Genomic DNA, 21,245 nt, shown 5'->3' on the forward strand with positions numbered 1-21,245 from the left:
TTAGATTACTTTTAATAGTTTTAATATTATTTTGATTATATATGGATTTGAGTTTTTTTTTTTTTTTTTTTTTTTTGTCTGTTTGTTTATTTATTTATTTGTATATCTGGGACTGATTTTTAAAAAAGGGGAGAAAATCGCCGTTGGGAGGAAGAAAAAATTTTTTTCTCCATGAGGAAAAGCGAAACAAAATAAAGAAAAAACTTTCTGAATATAAATTAACACAACTTCTTATTCTTTTAATACCTGGCATGTATCTGATTTATGTTACATACAACTTTTATCTCAATCTTAAATCTAATTCAAAACAAGAAATCTTCAATAAGGACAAATCATAAAAAAAATAAAAATACAAAATAAGAAATAAGAAATAAGAAATAAGAAATAAAAATAAAACTATGTATAACCCGTATGGGAATTTACAACAACAACCCACTGGGTTTATAAATAATGCCAATAGTTATTATAATCAACAGCAACCCCAACAACAACAACCCCAACAACAACAACCTCAACAACAACCCCCACAACAACAACCATTTAATGGAAATGTATACGGCCAACAACCACCATCACAACCTTTAAATCAATTGATCAATCCACCAACTACTGACTTTGGAAATTTCCAAGCCAATTTACCAAATAATACAAATAGTTCCCCTGCCAACTATAGTGCTTTGCAACAGCAACCGCAAACTGGTTTTAATTATCAACCTACCGGTTTCAATGTTCAACAACCAACTGGACTTAATCAACAGCAAACTGGGATTACTCAGCAACAAACTGGATTCAATCCACAACAAACTGGCTTTCCCTCAACAAGTTTTAACACAGGCACTCCTCAACTGCAACCACCGAGCACTTCGTTTAACAGCGGATTTGATCTAAAACCGCAGGCTACAGGATTTTATTCTCAGGTTAATACTGGACCATTAAAACCTCAGCAAACAGGGTTTTATACCCAACCGGTTGGCCAGCAACAACAAACCCCATTGATGCCATTGAAACCAACAGCTACTGGATTTGTTAACTCTTTCGCCAATAACGGTCTGAACACCGAATTAAAGATCCCTAATAGAAGATTATCCTTTATTACCATGGAAGATCAGGCCAAATTTGAGACATTGTTTAGGTCTAAAGTTCCAATTGGTTCAAATACAATTTCTGGTGATGAATGTAGAGATATTTTGATGAAATCTGGCTTACAACCACAACAATTGGCTCGTATTTGGGCTTTGTCAGACACAGATAAAGCCGGTGAGTTACTATTTCCCCAATTTGCCTTGGCTATGTATTTGGTTAACAGTGCGCTACAAGGCGAGCCCTTACCCTTTGATTTGGATTCTAAGACTAAAAACGAAGTTTCTAGTTTTATCGATGCTATTAACTTAAGCATCACTTCTGGCAACAACGATGCCAGCAATTTGCCCAAAACACCATTTGATGCTTTACTTGGTAATAACATTGTGTTACAGCCTCAACCAACGGGCTTGATGCCAACAACTTCTTTTGGTGCGATGGCCTCACAAGCAACTGGCGGGCTCCAACCGCAGACAACTGGTTACATGCCCCAAACTTCCTTTGGTATGATGGCACCACAAGCCACTGGTGGGGGATTACAACCACAAACAACCGGAATGATGGCTCCACAGGTTACTGGTGGGTTGCAAATGCAAAACACCGGCTTGGTTCCACAGACTTCCTTTGGCATGATGGCCCCCCAAATAACAGGGGGATTGCAAGCACAAAACAACACCGGATTGATGCCGCAAACAACTGGTGGATTACAAGCTCAGAACACCGGATTGTTACCCCAAACGACCGGCGGATTGCAAGCGCAAAACACCGGGTTAATGCCTCAAACTTCTTTTGGTATGATGGCACCCCAAGCCACTGGGGGCGGACTGTATCCTCAAAATACTGGTATTATGAACCCACCTCAAACATCATTTGGTGGGCTCTCAAGCCAAATGACTGGTAATGCTCAGCCATTGAGACCACAGGCAACTGGGTTTGGGTTGAGAGCACAACCAACTGGTATGTTGCCTGTATCCAATTTCAACCCCACTGCACCTTTGACTGCTCAAAAGACTGGTTTTGGTAACAATGAGCTTTATAGCACAAATAATTTTTCTTCAAACTTTGTTGCTGATAATGACGATTTTATTACCCCAGAAGAAAAGTCATTATTTTACAAGATTTTTGACACCTATGATAATGCCAAGACTGGCTTGATGGACTCCCCAACTGCTGTTGAAATTTTCCGCAAAAGTGGGTTGAATAGAAGTGATTTGGAACATATTTGGAATCTAGCGGATAGTGACAACACTGGTACTTTGAATCGTCAAGAGTTTGCCGTTGGCATGCATTTGGTATACCGGAGATTAAATGGCTATGTTTTGCCAAACAGTTTACCACGTTCCTTGGTTCCTGAAAGCACCAAGATTATTGATAGTGTTAAGAACCAGTTGAAAGCTGGTGCATTTGACAATATTGCCAAGAAACAAGCCACTAGTTTGAATGGTGCCAACTTCAAGAATGAAGATGAACTGCCACAGTTTAGAAGCCGCAGAAAAACAGCAGACGATACCAAACAGCCAGTAGAAATCAAGAAATCTGCAAATGTATCATCTTCCCTTGACACGGAGGAGTTTGACAGACAAGAATTAACCGAATTGAAAAAATTGGTTCACGAAAAGAAAATTTTAATCGAAGCAGAAAAGTCCAGAGCCGAAAGCAAAAAATCTGGTGTTGAAACCCGTAAACTTAATGATTTGAGAGAAATTGAAAAATTGAAACAGGAGATTTCCTCGTTGCCTACACCGGCTAGTAGTTCTATTAGTGTTGATTTGTCTTCCAGGTTTGAGAAGCTGAATAGTAGAGTTTCGCAACTATTGAATGATATCACCTCTGTGGAGAATGAAATTACTGCGACAAAAATTGAATTATACAAGAAAAAGAATCCGTCTTCGGTTATTGGTACCGGTCCAAATGGCGAAATCACTGATTATGACCGTAAAAAGGCCAAGCGCAAGGCTCTATTGGCCGAAAGAATGGCTACTTTGACAGGTAAGCCTGTTGCTAAAAGTGCTGATTTGGAGGAAGAGGAAGCAAAGTTGAATAAGGAAATCCAAAAAATTAATACAGAGAGCAAAATTAATTTAAGTATTGTTACTGACATTAAAACCTCGATAGATGAAATTGCCACTGGTGTTAGAAAATCTTTATTTGGCGAAGGCTTAGATGCTTCTGAGAAGTGGAATTCCGGCGTTGGATTAGAACCAGAAGTGAAACAATTTATTGAAATGTTGAAAACTCAAAAGTTGAAGGCCAATTATTTTGCCCAAGTTGATAGCAAAGAATCTTCTACGTCACATACCGCTGTTAGTACTCCGGTATCTGCCTCTTCTACAGGCAGTATTACTAGCTCACAAGAAGCTTCATATTCGCAGTTTAAAACACCGGAGGAAAGGGCTTCGTACATTAAGGAACAAGCTAAAAAGAGGATGAACGAGAGATTAGCAAAATTGGGTATTAGTAGAAGAACTGAATCTACTCCAACTGTTGATACTGGTGTTGTAAATCGCTCCAAAGCCGAACATACCCCGTTAACTACCTCGCAGCCAACCTCTGCTGAAGTTAGGGTTGAGCGTCATTCTAAAATTGAAAACGTTCCATTAGCTACACCACAGCCAGACCTGACTCACAATGTCTTCTCATCTCCCGAAAAGGTGACAAAACCTGCTCAGGAATCTGTAAATGAAGATGAAGATGAAGATGAAGATGAGGAAGAAAGACAACTAAAGGCTGAACTAGCTGCCTTGAAAATGAAAAAGAAACAAGAAAAGGAACAACGTTTGGCTATGTTACGCAAGCAGCTGGAAGATGCTAAGAATGAAGATTATGAAACAGAACCTGTTAACTCTTCTGTTCCATCTGGATCTTCTGGAATGGCAGGTAATAATAACTATTCTGCAGCTGCACCAAACCATAGTTCTATACCAGCAGTTGTTAAGGATAATGGTGACGATGATGATTGGGATGATACGACTGCTATTAAACCTGTTGCCCCTATAAATACCAACCAGGGACATGTCGTTTATAGTAACAATAATAATACTAATAACGCTCTAAATCAACCATTGTATAACAATAGCCCTATTGGCAATACTGCTGGCCCAATTTCCCAACAATCCACCAATAGCAGTTTGTATACTTCAGCAACTAATGTAACTGGCGCCAGAACCCCGTACTTTCAGCAACCAAATACAAGTTTGTCCCATTTATCAAACGGTTCACATTTTGATCCAAAGGCTGCTGAAACTCAAAGAAGACTCCAGAGAGGTTTGGATGACAATGAAGACGATGGCTGGTCTGATGATGATGGTAATAACGATGCTAACGGTGACCATGTTCAGCAACAACAACAACAACAACAACAACAAACCAATGGCAGTGCTGTACCAATTGCACCACCATTACCATCGGTTGATAATAATGTATCGTCTGCTCCAACGGTTCCAGTTGTACACTCTCTGCCACAAGTTCCAGTTGTTACACCACTGCCACAGGTTACCAGTTCTGAGACTATTTCCGCCCCACCACCTGTTCCGGTTGCGCCACCATTACCACAGGTTACCAGTTCTGGTGCTATTCCTGCTCCACCGCCTGTCCCAGTTGCGCCACCTCTACCACAAGTCAACAATAGCAATGTTGAGCCTGTTGTAGCTGCTGCTCCGCCCTCGCTATCTAACTCTCAAAATTTTAATGCTGAGGATGATGAAAACGATTTATCTATCCCAGAATCTGTTAGTTCTGATGACGATAATCAAACTTCTATGAGTATGCCACCACCCCCTCCTCTACCAAGTTTTTAATTTTTTTTTATGCAAGCTTTTATATTTGTTATTTATTTACCTATTTATGTACTTAACTGTACGAACTTAAAGTACTGTGCACTCTTTGTAATAGTCGATCATACCTCCCTTTTTTTCCTTTTTTTTCTTTCCCTTTTGTAACCAAAATTACAGTATTCACTCATGGTAGCTATATGTGATGAATACAAATCTTAATTTGTAACCATTCGATAGTTTTATTAAAGACAGTTGAAAACAAGTTAGGTTATTTTTTAAGAAAATTTGCCATTGGATCGGCAAATTCGTCTTCTTCTTCACTTTTTTCTTCGACATTGCATATTTGTATATCAGATTTTTCGTCTTTGTCAGTTGATTGATTGGTATTTTGTTGAAGTAATTTTTGCTGATGTATACTTTCATTATCGATGTCGCCAAGTTGAAGATCTCTTTGCAATTCATTTTGCATCATTTGCTGATACATATGGTCCTCTTCCAAATCACTGGGCTTGTAGAACACATGATCAACTTTAAGAAAGTTGTTCAATACCTTAGCCCCATTTAAGTTATCAACAGCTAATATAGTTGATCTTTGGTCTTCATATTTTAAATAGCCAAAGCCCTTTGATTGACCGGTCGTTTTATCATGAACAAGTTTTAAATCTGTCGGATTACCATATTGTGAAAATATGGTCAACACATCAGCCTCCGTCAACCTTGTATCTAAGCCACCAATATATATATAAGCTTGATCTTTATACTCGTAATGCCATGAATCCTCTTCATTTAATATACCTAATTCTAACTCCTTGTTGCTCAATTGTTGAATTCTGCGTATTTGCTGATTCATATGTGAGAAGTAGTGGTTGATACTTTACTTAGAGGTAGAATGATCTGTTGTCCTTCAAGAACAGTACATACAGCTTATAAAAGTTAAAACTGAAAAGGAACAGTAAAAAAAAAAAAAAAAAAAAAAAAAAAAAAAATGGAAATTCCATTGAAGCGGAATATTATATCGTGTACATGAGATTACAACTTGAGCAAAAAAAAAAAAAAAAATAAAACCTTGTAACAAAAAATTTCAAGGGTAAATTTAAAATGGGTGTATTTGCTTAACCTGAGCGTTAATATAAAAAAAAAAAAATCATATATAAACAATAATTCTTTCTGGTTACTTACCAATTAAAAGTTTTTATTTATTTATTTATTTATTTAGTAAAGACGTAATACGATCCACTTTCCTCTTAAGGAACATAGAAAGTCTATAAACTTCAACTATATTCTTTCAGCAATCAAGAAAAGAATCACACAAATGTTCGGAAACACTGAAAACAATGACATACAAGTTTTGAATAGGTTCACAACTTGTGATATCGCAGACGGATTATTGAACACACAATGTAAACTGAAAGATGGAGGGTTTTTTCCAAACTTGCAGCAATGGTCTAAAAGTAAAAAATATAATACAAAAAGTGTTGCCGGAAAAGCATATACAGTTTTATTTGCAACTAAAGATGACCCACGACCTTCTATAAATTATATTGATACAGTCCCTGATGATTCTATCTTAATTATCGGAATGATACTTGATTTGCAAACAATTCATTCCCCATACACAACATATACTCAGGCCATGTACGGAGGATTAATGTCTACTAGGGCACAATATTTAGGAGCGAACGGTACAGTTGTTTTTGGTAGAATCAGAGATGTTGAAGAACATCGGGAGCTAGGCCATCCCGTCTGGAGTTATGCATTGGGTTCTTGCGCACCTAAAGAGGTTTTGAAGCCCGTTGCTGTTGAAGTTGATCTGGAAATTTTGAAATCTGATAATTCTATTGGAATAATTAAAAATGGTGACTATGTTATTTGTGACGAGCATGGTATGGCCTCTATCCCGTCAAGTTACGACTTGAACCATCTGATTAGGTATATTGATAAGTCTATTGAGGCAGACAACTTAGTTTCGCAAGATATTAAAGAGGGAAAACCTGCTAAGCAAGCGCAAAAGGAACGCAGAGCTGTTCTAGAAAAATACCGTTAAATGTTGGAGGCGGACTAGTTTTTTTGTTTGCTTGGAAAAAAAAAAAAAGAAAAAAAAAAAGGAATATATATATATATATATATATATATAAGCGTGTATTTTATAAATTTGTTTAAAATATAATCATTATATAGCTATGCTCACACAGTGCACTATCTTACAGAATTAATCCTTAACTCATTAATATATAAACTCTGATACGCGAATGAAATGTGTATCAATAAAAAGCTTATCATAACAATCATTATTAGGATTTTTTACTCTTGTGTTTAGTGGCTTCTGAAAATAATTGCTCAAAAACTTGAACTTCTTCTTGTTCTAGTTTGGTTCTAAAAGTTTTCTTAAACACAGTACCCAAAATCATCAAGGCTTCAGCACGTCTTAACTTTTTTTCATCGCTAATGGATTTGTCATATAGCACGTTATCACAAACCGATTTCAATGTAGAAACAATCTCAAACTTAGACCCGTACCAGGCAGCAGACAATACTTTCCCCATTAATAGCTGTTCCATTTTGGCGAAATCCTCTTGGGATGGAATTTCAATTTCATTACCCTTTTCATCCACTGGACGGATTTCTTCACCTTCTTTGGCTTGGACATCCATGGCCATACGTGTTTTTTCCACTTCTTGTAGCATATGTTGAGCATCTAAAGCTGCAGAAACTGTTTTAATTGTATCAAGCATCACTCCACATTTGGACTTCAAAGTCGGAAATAACCCACCAACTCCCCATGTGTTGTGGGATTTCAAGTATATATCTGCCTTGGAACAATAAACTGAGCCGATAGTATGTAATATATCAATACCAAAAGACTCCATCTTTAATAAATTGGCCTCGGTTTCAAACTTCATTCGGAACGCATCCTTACAAGCATCATCATTAACGCTTTCCGTTAGTATGGATAACCTTTCTATCAATTTCTTGGTTAGTTCATCGATAGCCTTCTCCTTTTGTTTTCTTTGTTCTTCCTCCAATTGATTTTGTTTTTCTTGCTTTCTCTTCTTCCTTTCCTCTTCCTTTTTTTTTTTTTTTAATTCTTCTTCTGTTATGTCTTTGTTATCGGTGGCAGTTATATCCGAAGAATCCGTTATTAATAACTCTTTATCTGTTTTTTCTGTGGCCTCCTTAGGATTTTTTTCAGCAGATACTTCTGCATGGGAAGTTGATGGATTGACTCCAGTTTTAGCTGCATGTTCTTTTGGGTGGCTGTCAGCTTCACCTTTATCTTTATCTGTATCATTTTCTTCATCATTATTGTTATCTTCTTGATCCAATTCTTGTTGCTGTTGCAAATTTTTTAATAAGGTCAATTCCCCAATATAGGACTCAAAAGCATCACCGCCGAATATCATCTTGAATTGTTCAGATGCATCTTCAAACCCATTTGCAGGAACCGCCTCATCTTTCCCAAATTTATCATATTTTGTACGTAAATCATCATCATACAAGACTTGATAAGCCTCAGATATAGCCTGGAATCTAGATGTAGCTTCAGGATCATTTGGATTTTTATCAGGATGTTCCTGGATGGATTTCTTACGGTATGCTTTTTTAATCTCTAATTTGGATGCTGTTGTTTTCAAACCTAGGACATCATAATAGGACGTATCAACAACCATTTTTTTTTTTGTTTTTTTGTTTTTTTGTTTTTTTTTTTTTCTTTTTTTTTTATTATTATTATTATTATTATTATTATTTAATATAAATCTTTGTGGGGAAAAAGATTTTTATTTTAGTTCCTCTATGATGGTTTTGAGACTTTTTGCTTTGTTCAAAGTAGATTTTGTAAGCATTTAAAAAAAAAAAAAAAAGAAAAAATTTGCTTATCCATTTTATTTTCTTTCTTGTGTGCGTTTTGGCCGAATTTGATTATCTGTTTCTCACCGTTCAAACAATTTGGTTATTCTGCGACTGTTTCTTAAAACAAAAAGACGCCCGTAGAAAAGAAAAGATGAAATTGATTATCGAGAAAGAAAGAATCGAAGGCCATTGCTTGCTCTTCCCGCTCCCATTACAAGATAACAACTACTTTAAAAGATTATTATTATTATTAGTAAAACTTTCTCAAATGTACATAATATAATGTCATACTACAAACTTACCCATACTAATTTAAGCTACACAATGAAAAATCTATGGACTAATACACTAAGAAAGTTGTTTGTATATTCCCATCATACGCTTCCTCTTCTTCCTTTCCTATTTATTCTCTCAGACTGTATTTTTCAACAAGAAAAAAACTTTTATTCCTTTTTTTTTTTTTTTTTAATCACCAATTTCTTTAATATTACCATCGATATTATTGGCACTATCTTGACGTCTTACTGGTCTTCTTGCAGGGACGGTAGGAACATTATTACTATTAGCAGTAGCGTTTAATAATGTAGGTTTAGGTGTTTCATCTTTAACAATAACGGTTGGTCTCTTTGAAGGTATACGCGGTAATGCCATTTGAGGAACAACATGACTCGTTTGAGGTTCTATCGCTTCTTCTTGTTTTAAAGGTGTTATTGCCTCTTCGAAAGTTTTGATTATAGGTTTTTCCGTAGCAATAGAAGATGAAATTTCCGAATTAACAGTAGTATCCTGTTTTGGAAATACCAAGTCCTGGTTTAAGGCATTTGTGGGTCTCTTTTCTGGAATATACGGTATGTTTGTATCAGAATTATCTTCTAACTTGGTACTATCTTCTAACTTGGTACTATCTTCTAACTTGGTACTATCTTCTAACTTGGTAATATCTTCTAACTTGGTACTATCTTCTAATTTAGTACTATCTTCTAATTTAGTACTATCTTCTAATTTAGTACCATCTTCTAATTTAGTACCATCTTCTAATTTAGTACCATCTTCTAATTTAGTACCATCTTCTAATTTAGTACCATCTTCTAATTTAGTACCATCTTCTAATTTAGTACCATCTTCTAATTTAGTGCTATCGTTGTTACGAGCAGGAAAAAAAACTGTTGGTCTTCTGCTGGGAATGTACGGTAAAATTGGAATAGACATGGCAGAATCATCAGGATTTTTATTACAAACATTCCCTGCAACGGATTCAATAGGTAATGTCGAGACGCCTGGGGTAATTTTCGAATTTAAATTTGGTTGTCTATCAGGGATACCTGAATCTGCTGCTTCATTTAAAGAAAGCTCACTATTGATAACCTCACTATCATTATCATTTATTGAATCAACAAAAACATCTGTACCACTATCGACACTAATAATTCTCTCTAAATTACTATCTTCCTCCCCTTTTTCTTCTTCACCTCTCTCCGCCATTATTTCTTTTTCTTCTTTCTCACTTTTATCTATATCTTTTTCAGAGAGTCCCACAGGACTTGAAACATCGTTATCAGCAAATGAAAAACACCAAGTATCAAAAACTTCCACAACATTTTCATTTGCTTTAACCTCGATTTTTTCCACATTAGCAATTTTAGTGGGTAGTCTTCTCCCACGAGGACCTCTGGCTCTTTTTTGGCGCACATCATCAATTTTTTTTTCTTTTACGGTTGGCTTGGATAAGGTTTTAGGTCTTGAATCCGGAACTTGAGGCGCAAGCGGGTCAACATTATTAGCATTGGGCTTATTTGGCATTGATATTCCTGGCATTGGCATACCCATTGCAAATAATCCATTTAAATTGTTGACAAAGTTAGCTCTTGAGCCTTGAAACTTGGGTTTCGCATTGCTAGTTGCACCCTTTTCGGTACTAATATCTTGAACAGTTTCCCCACTTTTTTGTGTGCTATCTTCTACAGGTTCTATATCTGTAGAACCATTATTTTCCACTTTTTCTTGTTCTTCGTTATCTTTTGGTATTTCGATTGGTTTTCTTCTTTCAAAACGAGTTAATGGGTTCTGCTCTTCTTCTTGTCTTTCTTGCAACATTTTTTGGAAAGCAGCTATTTTAGATGATAGTTTTTTAGGAACACGAGGCTTTTGTTTAGCGATCGGAGTGGGGGAATCATTAGAATTGTTAGATGTATCCCCACTTACTTTAGAAAGTTTGGTATTGGTATCGGCAGCTTTACTCCCTGTTGCTTCAAGATTTTCCACATTCTTATTAATAGGGACATTTTCAGTGATTTCAGAGATTTTAGCATCAATATCAGTATGGTTATCTTTGGGTGCTTCAAATTTTTCAATATTGCTTTCAGTAGGGGCGCTCTCAGTCACTTCAGAAACTTTATCATCGATATTTGCATGTTTATTATCAGGTGTTTCAAAGTTTCCAGTACTAATGCCGGCAGAAGCACTCTCAGGCATTTCAGTAACTTGGGTATCGATATTAGTGGGCTTACCTTCGAATACTTCAAGATTCTTAGTATTAGTATCAGCAGGAACATTCTCGGTTATTTCATGAATATTAGCGCTAGTATCTGCAGGTATGTTCTCAGTTGCTCCGGGAGCTTCAGCAGCATTAGTGGTTGTCGAAAAAGAGGAAGAAGTAAGAATGGTATGTTTATTGGGTCTTGCAATATTGTCACAAAGATCTTCTTTTACATCATCCGTACAATTAATGGCGTTCTCCGGTGTAATGCCATTATTTACGCTTTCCCTGCCAGATATCTGCACAGGCTTTTCCTCTTGTTCTGATACTATTTCTTCTTCCTCTTTGCCATCTTTTGCAAGCAATTGTTCACTCTCACCTCCATTTTTTTGGCTGCCACTAACCACCCGTACCAAGCCTTTTTTGGACTCTTCAGACAAGTTATCATTTTTTTCTGATGGTTCTTCATTCTCACGTTGTTCGGGAATATTATTATTATGATCATCGACATCACCATTGTCCTTCGCACATTCTTCCTCTTCCAATTGCTCTTTTAATTCTTTAGTGTCTTTTTCAGTCTTATCTAGTAATTTCATCATTTCCTCCAGCCTGGTACTATTGCTGGAAGCATAATTGGCATTAACTGTTGTCTCAGTCGCAGTCCTATGGAATTGGTGTCCGGGATGAACACTAGCCAGACTAGTAAATGTTTTTGGTCTTTTTTGAGGTCTCCTGGGTGGAATAACGGGTGTAACATTACTAGTATTAGAAATCCCATTTCCTTGAGTGGGTTTAGTTGTTGGTGTTTCATCCTTCTCAGCTGGCGCTTCCTCCTTTTGATCAGATAAATCTGACATTTTGATAATATATATGTGCTCGATCTCTTATGTATTTTTAATTGAATAATGAAAGATTAAAATTCTCTTTCTTAAAAAAAAAAAAAAAAAAAAAAAAAAAAAAAAAAGACTATGTATAAATTTATAAAAAAATAAAAAAGATGAAATGGATATAAATGAGAATTATATAAGTTATTTTATTATTAGTTAAAAGGAAGACAAAACATAATAAACAAAGTTTAAAGGGGAAATAAATAAATAAATACTAACAGAAATATTACCAATTATCTGGTGGAAACTATGTGCGTTTTCCCCCCTACGCGCAAATCCATCACGCTATCCTGAAACAATTTCATAAATTGCAGCAAATCTCTGACGAATAATAACGCCAGCCATGGTAAAATGGATAATAATAATAATAATAATAATAAATATAAATTAATCTATGTATTTATATATTTATATATTTTATTTATTTTATATATTTTACCATTATAACTTTAAATCTAAGTTAAAAAAGAACAATTGTAACTTCCATCATTAAAACATGTTCTTTTAAATAGAATAATTCAAACGGAAGATATCATTCAACACATAATAGGAACCATTATCTGGGATCAAATGAAAGGCTTGAGAAAATCTTTGTGGATTTTGCTCCTCGTCAACCAATAAATCACCAGTAATCAAAACCAAAATATCGCCATTTGGAGAAGCTGGTTGAGCATCCAATGTAGTAACTCTGTGTTGAACTTTCTGGAATGGCAAAGATTGTAGTTTTTCAACAATGTTAGCTGTACCTTGTAATTGAATGGTTTCAAAAGTTAACATACTTTGTTCCCTATATAAAGAATTTAATTGGGCTCTGTTAGAATCGAAAACATTGTAGTAGTATTCAGTAAATTGTTGAGCAACAGCGCTAATATCAACAGACATGGTTTTTCAGTTTTTGCTTACTTGGATGTTTTTTTTTTTTTTTTTTTTTTTTTTCTTTTACAAAAAGGAAGGATGTACAGATGAGTTTGTCAAGATTTAATAAAAATATAGCTGAATTTCATTAAGTTAAACTTATTTTTTTCAGAATAAAGATAAACAAACTTGCTTATTCAAAACTTTTAAATAAATCTTTAGAAAAGGACAAATAAATATATATTATATATATATATTTTTTTATTTTATTTTTTTTTTTTTCTTTTTTATAAAAGTGAGAAAAATGTATATACCGAATGTTAACAAGTCCGAACTAAACTTAAAGGGCCGGTGATTAATATTTTTTTTTTTTTTTTTTCATTTTTTCACTTTTTTTTTTCATTTTATTTTTTCCAAATCTTTCTCGGCTTGTAGTTGTCATGTGCTGTGAGGGTTTAATTAATTATTATTATTTATTTTATGTTGTTTTTGTTGTGTAACTTCAGGCTTATTTCTTATAAATAAACACACATTCTCTCTCCTTACCTCCCTCCCCCTTTTTTATCTTTTATCTTTTATCTTCTATTTTTTATTTGTTATTTTTTAATTCTTATTATATCTTCAGTAAAGAAAAAAAAAAAATTAAATTTAAACTTTAATAAAACTAGACCTCCATCCCAGTACTAACATATACATATATACCTCATTTTTTTCACCTTTTTTCTTTTACTTTTTCTTTAGGGAAAAAAGAAAATTAACATACACCTCCTAACACAACAAAGAATGAATAAAGCTATATCATTAAAAAAATTTTCTCATAGCAGACATACACAGAATGATGGGATTCGCAACAATAACAACACGAATGCCAATACTAATGCTGCTTATCAATATACACATCAAAGAATGCCTTCCACTGGCAGTATAAGTTCTTATGGTGTTAAAAGAGCACCAAGCCATTCAAACAATCCACCTATATCAGCCAACAACAACAACAACAATACGACTTCGGCACATAAGAGGAACAGCAGTGTCAATTCTGTTAGCTCTAATTTATTGGCTGAACAGTATGATAGGGATCGTAACAGCATCATTAGTTCTTGTTTTAATAAAAAATTGGATCCCAAGACTGGGCAACCCATACTAACTTATTTTACGCATGTTAGAATAATAGAAGATTCTAAGTATCCGAGCTCGAGACCAGCATCAAACTCATCATTGACCAATAAGAAGAAGAGAGTTTTAATTGTCAGCGCAAATAACCAAACGAATCAAGTTTTCTTGAATAAAGCTAGAGAAAATCATGACCATACTTTTCAGATTGGCAGAACCTGGTCTTTGAAGGAATTGACCTGTTTAGAAAGTGATCCTATGGTTCCAGAAGGGTTTGTTTTTACCATGACTAAAAAATACTACTGGGAAACTAATACCGCCAAGGAAAGAACTATTTTTACCAAGACTTTGGTTAAAATTTATATGGATTATTTTGAAGGAAGGGTGCCTATCTTAATTAATTGGGATTTATCTATGTTTTATTTGGATGAGAGAAGTTATGAAAGAGCTGTTATTCATCCAAATGAATCTATCCAAACAAAACCAAGACTTAATAATGGTATGAAACAGCAACGACATCCCTTGGAACAGGAGCAATTCAAGGGACAGCAAATGCAACAAGAAAGACTTAGACAACAGGAGGAGCAATCGAGGAAACAACAAGAGGATCGTTTAAGACAACAACAGGAAGAGCAATTGAGAAAACAGCAAGAGGATCGTTTAAGACAACAACAGGAAGAGCAATTGAGAAAACAGCAAGAGGATCGTTTAAGACAACAACAACAACAACAACAACAAGAGCAATTGAGAAAACAACAAGAGGATCGTTTGAGACAACAACAGCAAGAAGAAGAAGAGCAATTGAGAAAACAACAAGAGGATCGTTTGAGACAACAACAGCAAGAAGAAGAAGAGCAATTGAGAAAACAACAAGAAGATCGTTTAAGACAACAACAACAGCAGCAAGAGCAATTGAGAAAACAACAGGAAGACCGTTTAAGACAACAACAACAACAACAACAGCAAGAACAATTGAGAAAACAACAAGAAGATCGTTTAAGACAACAACAACAAGAGCAATTGAAAAAACAACAAGAGGACCGTTTAAGACAACAGCAACAAGAGCAATTGAGACAACAACAAGAGGACCGCTTAAGACAACAACAAGAAGAGCAATCAAGAAAGCAACAACAGCCTCCACCAAGACAACAACCTTACAGACATATGCAAACATCTCAACATTCTATTTCTTCTTCAAATACTATGAATTCTCCATCTGGAAGTCAAACCCCTGTTGTTTCACCTAAAAATGTGTTGGATAGATCTGCCTCTGTTACCAGTACGGGTAGTTTTGTTTTTACTGACCAGCAACAACATAGATCCTCTTTTTCGTCTTCATCGCATCCTTATTCTAATATTTCAAGACAATCGACCCAGAGGATTAACGGTAGCAACAATAATCTTGCCGGTATAGTTAATACCACTGTTTCGAGTGGAAATATTTTGCAGAATACCCCATATCGAACAGTTGGAGGTAGAATTCCATCTGACTTAGCTGCTGCTGATGACAGTCCCTACCAACGCTCTGCTACCCATAATGATACCGGAGAGAAGGCCAGTTCTTTGTCTCCAAAATTGTTAAATACAAACCACTCACAGCAACACCATCCATATGCATTTTTACCATCACGCCAGCCATCCATCATTTCCTCTTCGCCTTCTTTCCGTAGATTACCCAGTGCAGACAGTACTCGTCTCATTGTTGATGTTAATACTCAACATTCAGAGAAATCAAGAGAAGGAGATCACCAATTGCAATCTCCAGGTTTGAAATTCAAAAACAATGCCGATACTTCAGTGTTAAAGGCCGAAAGTCCTTTAGTAACTAGTTTCATGAATGAAACTAATTCTTTTACCCAATCTTCTCCATCTTACAGGGATAAAGACTTTACTTCCAGGGGTTCACAAGACTCACAGCAGCCTCAGCCAATTCATACGGTAATTGAAACTAGCACGGCGCCTGAAACCATTACCATTGATTCTGCTCATTCCGCTGCCGACACTGATATTGATTTGAACGATAGTATAAATGATTCTAATAATGCCGAACTTGTTGTGGAAGAACCAATCCAGCCTCTAAATGTGTTTGGACATGGACAAACACAAGCTAACGATGATAGTAAGATATCGCTGGATGAAACCAATCAGGCTATTTCCAAATTACCCTCAACTTTAGCCAAAAAACAACAAAATGTCCCCGATAACTTTTTAGAAGATTTGAATTTGGCCTTATCACCAACTTCTCCTACCGCATCATCCGCTTTGAAAAATATTGGATTACACTCTCGCAGCGAGTCCCATGTATCTCAGAGTTCTGGGGGTGAAAAGAAAGGAGAGAAAGAATCTAATGTGGATTTATCCAGTGGGGCTAGTGATATTGACTTGAATAACATTATTGATGATAGTGCGGACCTATCATTTGAGAAGGGCGATGAAGTTAGATATAGCCAAAACTTTGAAAATATTTCGCCGACTAAGTTCCATGAAGTTTCAACGATTCAGGAAGAAGATACCAAGTACGGTGACAATAATAAGTATAGTGGTCCTGACAAGAATCTAGAGACCTCTGCACCAATTATTGAAGAAACAGGTAGTATTGTTCCAGTCCTTGCTAGCGGTGGACCTAGAAAGCCTGTTTCGAGGAAAAAGAGATCTCGTGGCTTTAGTGTAACTAGTACTACACCAGAAAACGAAAAAAAAGCCGAATTGCAACATGTGGCTAATATTCTAGAACAAATCAACTGGGATGCGGATGATACAGTAGATTCGTTATTATTAAAACTAAATGGGAAAATGACAGACATTGAATACCGTTTTAACAAGGAATTGAGTGCGGTATCGGATACTACTTCTAAATTATCCAGTACCAAGATTAAAAATGCATGTGATCAAATTGATCCATGGTTATCCTTTTTTTCTATGGAATTGTCTAGTTTCTCAAAGGATATCGAGATTGTGGAAAGTGCCGATAATGGTTTACAAGTGGAGTCAGCAAACAAGAAAAAATTGTGGAACGATTTGTCTCAAATTTTAAACGATGTGTCCATTGATCAAAAGACTTTGGATGAGTTAAGCCAGTTGCCTATCAGTGAAAGAAACTTAGGCCAACTTGAAAAATCTCTGTTGAAGCTATATACTGCGTTAAATGCCATTTGTGGAAACGATTTTTCTCAAAAAGGTATCACAGACGAAGACTCCTATGATTTAAGTAAAATGAGGGCGTTGAGGGAAAGAAGAGCCGTCTATGAATCTGTTACAGATGCTTTTGTTGATAGAAGTGTTGCTGAATTAAGTAAAATATTTGGTTCATTAGGAAAAAGTTCATTGCAAATCTCTGGAATCCTATCAAGATTGCTGACGTATTCTTCAATCACGTTATTTGTGAAATATGTTTCCGATGATTCCTTCGAAACTATTATTTCTGAATGGAATGACAACATTGCCGGTACCTATGAGGTGATTATTAACCAAATTTTGAATAATGTAGTCAATAATACAATCGCGCCCCTAGGGAAAGATTCGCAAGCTATCACTAGTTTTAAAGATGTTGGCTATCTATTGAAAGCATGGGACGAGTATAAAAAAACTAGGAACGTTGATTATTTAAAGGCTTTCAAGGAAGATACGTGCTTGAAGGATATTTTCAAGGCCATTTCGCAGGTAGAAACTTTGTGTTTATCTTATCAAAATTTCATTGGTAAATTTTTCCACATGTCTTCGGAAAATATCAAAATTGACGAGTATATTGTTAACAATCCACCTTCCGATAGACCTCAACCTCTAGACAAGTTAGCTGAAATCGAGAGCGATCGTAAAGTTGCCGGTGATAAATACCAAATGGTTTCCTGTGTTTTTCAAAACAGTTTGGCAAAGTTTTTTAATGGTTTATCTAATGCCATTCGGAAAAAACATCAAATTTTAGCTCCAAGTCTAATGATGTATGTGGAAAACGAAATTACCAAGAATTTGCAAAAATCAGATCAGGAGTTTTTGTTGTCACACTTTAACAGGTTTTTCGAAAAATTGCAGCATGACTGGGACGATTACGTTTTAGAACAGCAATTATCTATGGATCGTGCCAATTTGAATTACAACTCCAGGTCTATTTCACCTAGTTTTGTTGGGTTTTCTCTTTTTGTTTTCGACCTTCAACAACAAAGCAAGTACTTCATTAAAGAATTTGATAGCAACGTTCAGGCCCAAGTTACTTTCCAGAAATTGGACACTACCTATCACAAATTGGGTGCCTGCGTTGTTTCCTTGTTAACGAAGGAGGATTTGAGTGAAAGATTGGTTGATAGTTTAGCTCCGTCAGCGGATTTAAATAACGGGAGTAGTGATGGGCACACAGCTTCTTCTAACTCATCTTCTATTTCTATGAAAAAAATTAACAAGACTGTTTCCCTATTAATCAATAGCCATTGGTTAGTGGAAACTCAAAACCTATTAGAGAATGAAGCAACAACTGAAATTATTGCTACAAGTGCCAAGCAAGTTTTTGATAGTGAAAAGGAAAAGTATGCGGATATTTTGGTGAAAACTTCGATGCCCAAGTTATATTCGTTTGTTCAAAACGCTTGGACTATAGTAAATACGGCAGGCAATGCGAATAAAAAGGTTGATCCATCCAAATGGTCAACTTATAGTCAAAATAATTTAAATAAGATATTGGATGGGTATACATCACAAGAGATTCATAGTTTGATTGATAAATTGCACAAAAATATGTTGCAACATTTTGAAAACCAAGCTGTATCAACCAGTGATAATGTTGGGTTATACAAAAGCATGCAACAAGATTTATTTACTCAATTATGGTCTTGTGTTCAGGGTGTTACTGTTTCGTTTTACTTAAGATTGTATTCGTTGATAGATAAGCATTATAAAGGTACACATGTGAAATTTTCCAAGAATGATATTATATCTGGATTCAATGAACATAAGAAATGATTTTTTTTTTATTTTTTTTTTCCTTTATTAATTTTGTATAATTTTATATAATAAAAAAAATTGAAGATGAATTATTTTTCAGTATATTTTTTTTTTTTTTTTTTTTTTTTTTTTTTTTCGATTTTAATAATTCAAAAAATTGGTTTTAGTCGTTTCTTTTTTTAATTTTTTTTTTTTTTTAATTTTTTTTTTCTTTCTTTTCTTTCTTTTCTTTCATTCTTTTTTTAAGCCAAAGGTAGCTTTTCTTTTTGCTTTCTTTCTTATTTTTTCACTTTCTCCCTGTTAGATTATTAATACTTTCTGGATCATACTTAGACCATACAAGAATCCCTTAAACAACAGAATTATCGTATAGCTACAAGAAAATATACAAATTTTATCAGGGGAAGCATTATAAAAAAAAGATAAGATGAGAGTAAGAAAGAAGCAATCAAAAAGAACTAGTACTCGTATGAGAGAAGGTATTAAAAAAAAAGCAGCTGCACAACATAGAAAAGAAAAAAAATTGGCCAAAAAAGATGTAACATGGAAATCCAGACACAAGAAGGATCCAGGTATTCCAGCTAGTTTCCCATATAAAAACAAAATTTTGGAAGCTATTGAATTGAAAAGACAACAAGATTTGGAAACTAAGAAGAGAGAAAGACAAGAAAGAATTGAATTAAAAAAAAGACAGGCATTAGAACAAGGCTTGGAATATGAAGAAAACATGGATCTGGATGATGAAGCCGATGATGATGATGATGGAAGCAACGGTTTAGCTGCCTTGATGGAATCTGCCCAACAGTCAGCAGCCGAATACGAAAAAAACGGCAATGATAGCACAAATAAAAAGGCATTTCCTGAAAATGGAGATTTGGAGGTTGTTGATTATGAACTTGATTATGAGCAAAACGATGATACTAGCTCTACCAGCGAATTAGAAAAGTCTAGAAAAGCCTACGATAAAATTTTTAAAACGGTTGTTGACAATTCTGACGTTGTTTTGTACGTGCTAGATGCCAGAGACCCAGAAGGTACCAGATCAAGAAAAGTTGAACAGGCTGTGTTGGAGACTCATGGAAGTAAAAAATTAATTTTAATTTTAAATAAGGTTGATTTGGTTCCGCCATATGTTTTAGATCAATGGTTGAATTTTTTGAAGTCTAGTTTCCCTACTATTCCATTTAGAGCAGCAACTGGGGCTGTAAATTCTTCTTCTTTTAATAAGAAATTATCGCAGCAGGCTACCTCTAACGCCTTGTTAGAATTTTTGAAAAAATATGCCAACAATTCCAACTTGAAAAGGTCTATTGTAGTAGGTGTTATAGGGTATCCCAATGTTGGTAAATCTAGTATAATAAATGCGCTAACTTCTCAACGTGGTGGTGGTAATTATAATGTTTGTCCAGTGGGGAATCAAGCAGGTATAACCACTAGTTTAAGAGAGGTTAAAATCGACAATAAATTAAAGATTTTGGATTCTCCAGGTATTGTTTTCCCAAGTGAAATAAATGCTAAAAGCAAGAGTGAGCACGAGGCTGAATTGGCCCTATTGAATGCTATACAACCAAAGTACATAATAGATCCATATCCAGCGGTATTAAAATTGGTTAAAAGAGTGTCCAAATCTGATATTATGACGGAATCATTCAAAAAAATATATGATTTACCACCTATTCCAGCCAATGACCCTGAAACATTTACGAAACATTTTTTGATTCATGTGGCTCGTAGGAGAGGTAGATTAGGTAAAGGCGGTATTCCAGACTTAGCAAGTGCTGGTATCAGTGTGCTAAATGATTGGAGAGATGGTAAAATATTGGGTTGGGTTTTACCAAATACTTCAAAGAGTTCGAGTTTGAAGGCTATTGAGGAATCTGCTAAGAATAACATTGCTGCCTCAAAGAAGGAAGAAAATACGACTATTGTTTCTGAATTTTCTAAAGAATTTGATTTAGATAGTTTATTTAATTCTTTGGATGATGCTATCAGCAAGCAATGAATCAAGTTTTATTTGTTTTGTTTTGTTTTTTTTTTTTTTTTTTTTCCATATCATTATTTTTACTCAATCTTTAGTAGTATATATTTGTAAACTAATATTTTATTATCTTTAATTGTATGCGATTACTTTGCTTTTAAAAGCTATTTTTTTTCCACTTTTGACAATTTGAAAAAGTAATTAATAAAATTTAGAATTTAGATAGAAAACAATACTACGATTAGCAATGCGGAGTCCATCTCTTTATTCTTACTTCTTGGTAATCCGAATGTCCATATTTT

At 35.0% G+C, this 21,245-nt stretch overlaps 8 protein-coding genes across 8 annotated transcripts; 4 read left to right on the top strand and 4 right to left on the bottom strand.

The window, feature by feature from the left end:
• Nucleotides 1-398: 398 nt before the first annotated feature.
• PAN1 (actin cytoskeleton-regulatory complex protein PAN1) lies at nt 399-4,877 on the top strand (the record flags this gene model as incomplete). The annotated part of the gene is made up of 1 exon (XM_046081117.1): nt 399-4,877. The coding sequence occupies one exon, from the start codon at nt 399-401 to the stop codon at nt 4,875-4,877; it is 4,479 nt and encodes a 1,492-aa protein (XP_045932764.1).
• A 244-nt stretch (nt 4,878-5,121) lies between these two features.
• On the bottom strand, nt 5,122-5,703 carry IST3 (U2 snRNP complex subunit IST3; the record flags this gene model as incomplete). The annotated part of the gene is made up of 1 exon (XM_046081118.1): nt 5,122-5,703. One exon carries the CDS (start codon nt 5,701-5,703, stop codon nt 5,122-5,124), a length of 582 nt encoding a protein of 193 aa, XP_045932765.1.
• Nucleotides 5,704-6,165: 462 nt separating this feature from the next.
• Nucleotides 6,166-6,897, top strand: SCDLUD_005171 (bifunctional 4-hydroxy-4-methyl-2-oxoglutarate aldolase/oxaloacetate decarboxylase; the record flags this gene model as incomplete). The annotated part of the gene is made up of 1 exon (XM_046081119.1): nt 6,166-6,897. The coding sequence occupies one exon, from the start codon at nt 6,166-6,168 to the stop codon at nt 6,895-6,897; it is 732 nt and encodes a 243-aa protein (XP_045932766.1).
• Nucleotides 6,898-7,144: 247 nt separating this feature from the next.
• DJP1 (Djp1p) lies at nt 7,145-8,521 on the bottom strand (the record flags this gene model as incomplete). Its single annotated transcript, XM_046081120.1, has 1 exon — nt 7,145-8,521. One exon carries the CDS (start codon nt 8,519-8,521, stop codon nt 7,145-7,147), a length of 1,377 nt encoding a protein of 458 aa, XP_045932767.1.
• A 646-nt stretch (nt 8,522-9,167) lies between these two features.
• Nucleotides 9,168-12,035, bottom strand: AIM21 (Aim21p; the record flags this gene model as incomplete). The annotated part of the gene is made up of 1 exon (XM_046081121.1): nt 9,168-12,035. The coding sequence occupies one exon, from the start codon at nt 12,033-12,035 to the stop codon at nt 9,168-9,170; it is 2,868 nt and encodes a 955-aa protein (XP_045932768.1).
• Nucleotides 12,036-12,569: 534 nt separating this feature from the next.
• Nucleotides 12,570-12,947, bottom strand: NTF2 (Ran GTPase-binding protein NTF2; the record flags this gene model as incomplete). Its single annotated transcript, XM_046081122.1, has 1 exon — nt 12,570-12,947. The coding sequence occupies one exon, from the start codon at nt 12,945-12,947 to the stop codon at nt 12,570-12,572; it is 378 nt and encodes a 125-aa protein (XP_045932769.1).
• Nucleotides 12,948-13,703: 756 nt separating this feature from the next.
• On the top strand, nt 13,704-18,983 carry SEC3 (GTP-Rho binding exocyst subunit SEC3; the record flags this gene model as incomplete). Its single annotated transcript, XM_046081123.1, has 1 exon — nt 13,704-18,983. One exon carries the CDS (start codon nt 13,704-13,706, stop codon nt 18,981-18,983), a length of 5,280 nt encoding a protein of 1,759 aa, XP_045932770.1.
• A 409-nt stretch (nt 18,984-19,392) lies between these two features.
• NUG1 (RNA-binding GTPase NUG1) lies at nt 19,393-20,967 on the top strand (the record flags this gene model as incomplete). The annotated part of the gene is made up of 1 exon (XM_046081124.1): nt 19,393-20,967. The coding sequence occupies one exon, from the start codon at nt 19,393-19,395 to the stop codon at nt 20,965-20,967; it is 1,575 nt and encodes a 524-aa protein (XP_045932771.1).
• Between the last annotated feature and the right edge of the window lie 278 nt (nt 20,968-21,245).

Source organism: Saccharomycodes ludwigii, chromosome VII (assembly GCF_020623625.1).
Source record: "Saccharomycodes ludwigii strain NBRC 1722 chromosome VII, whole genome shotgun sequence".
NCBI lineage: Eukaryota > Fungi > Ascomycota > Saccharomycetes > Saccharomycodales > Saccharomycodaceae > Saccharomycodes > Saccharomycodes ludwigii.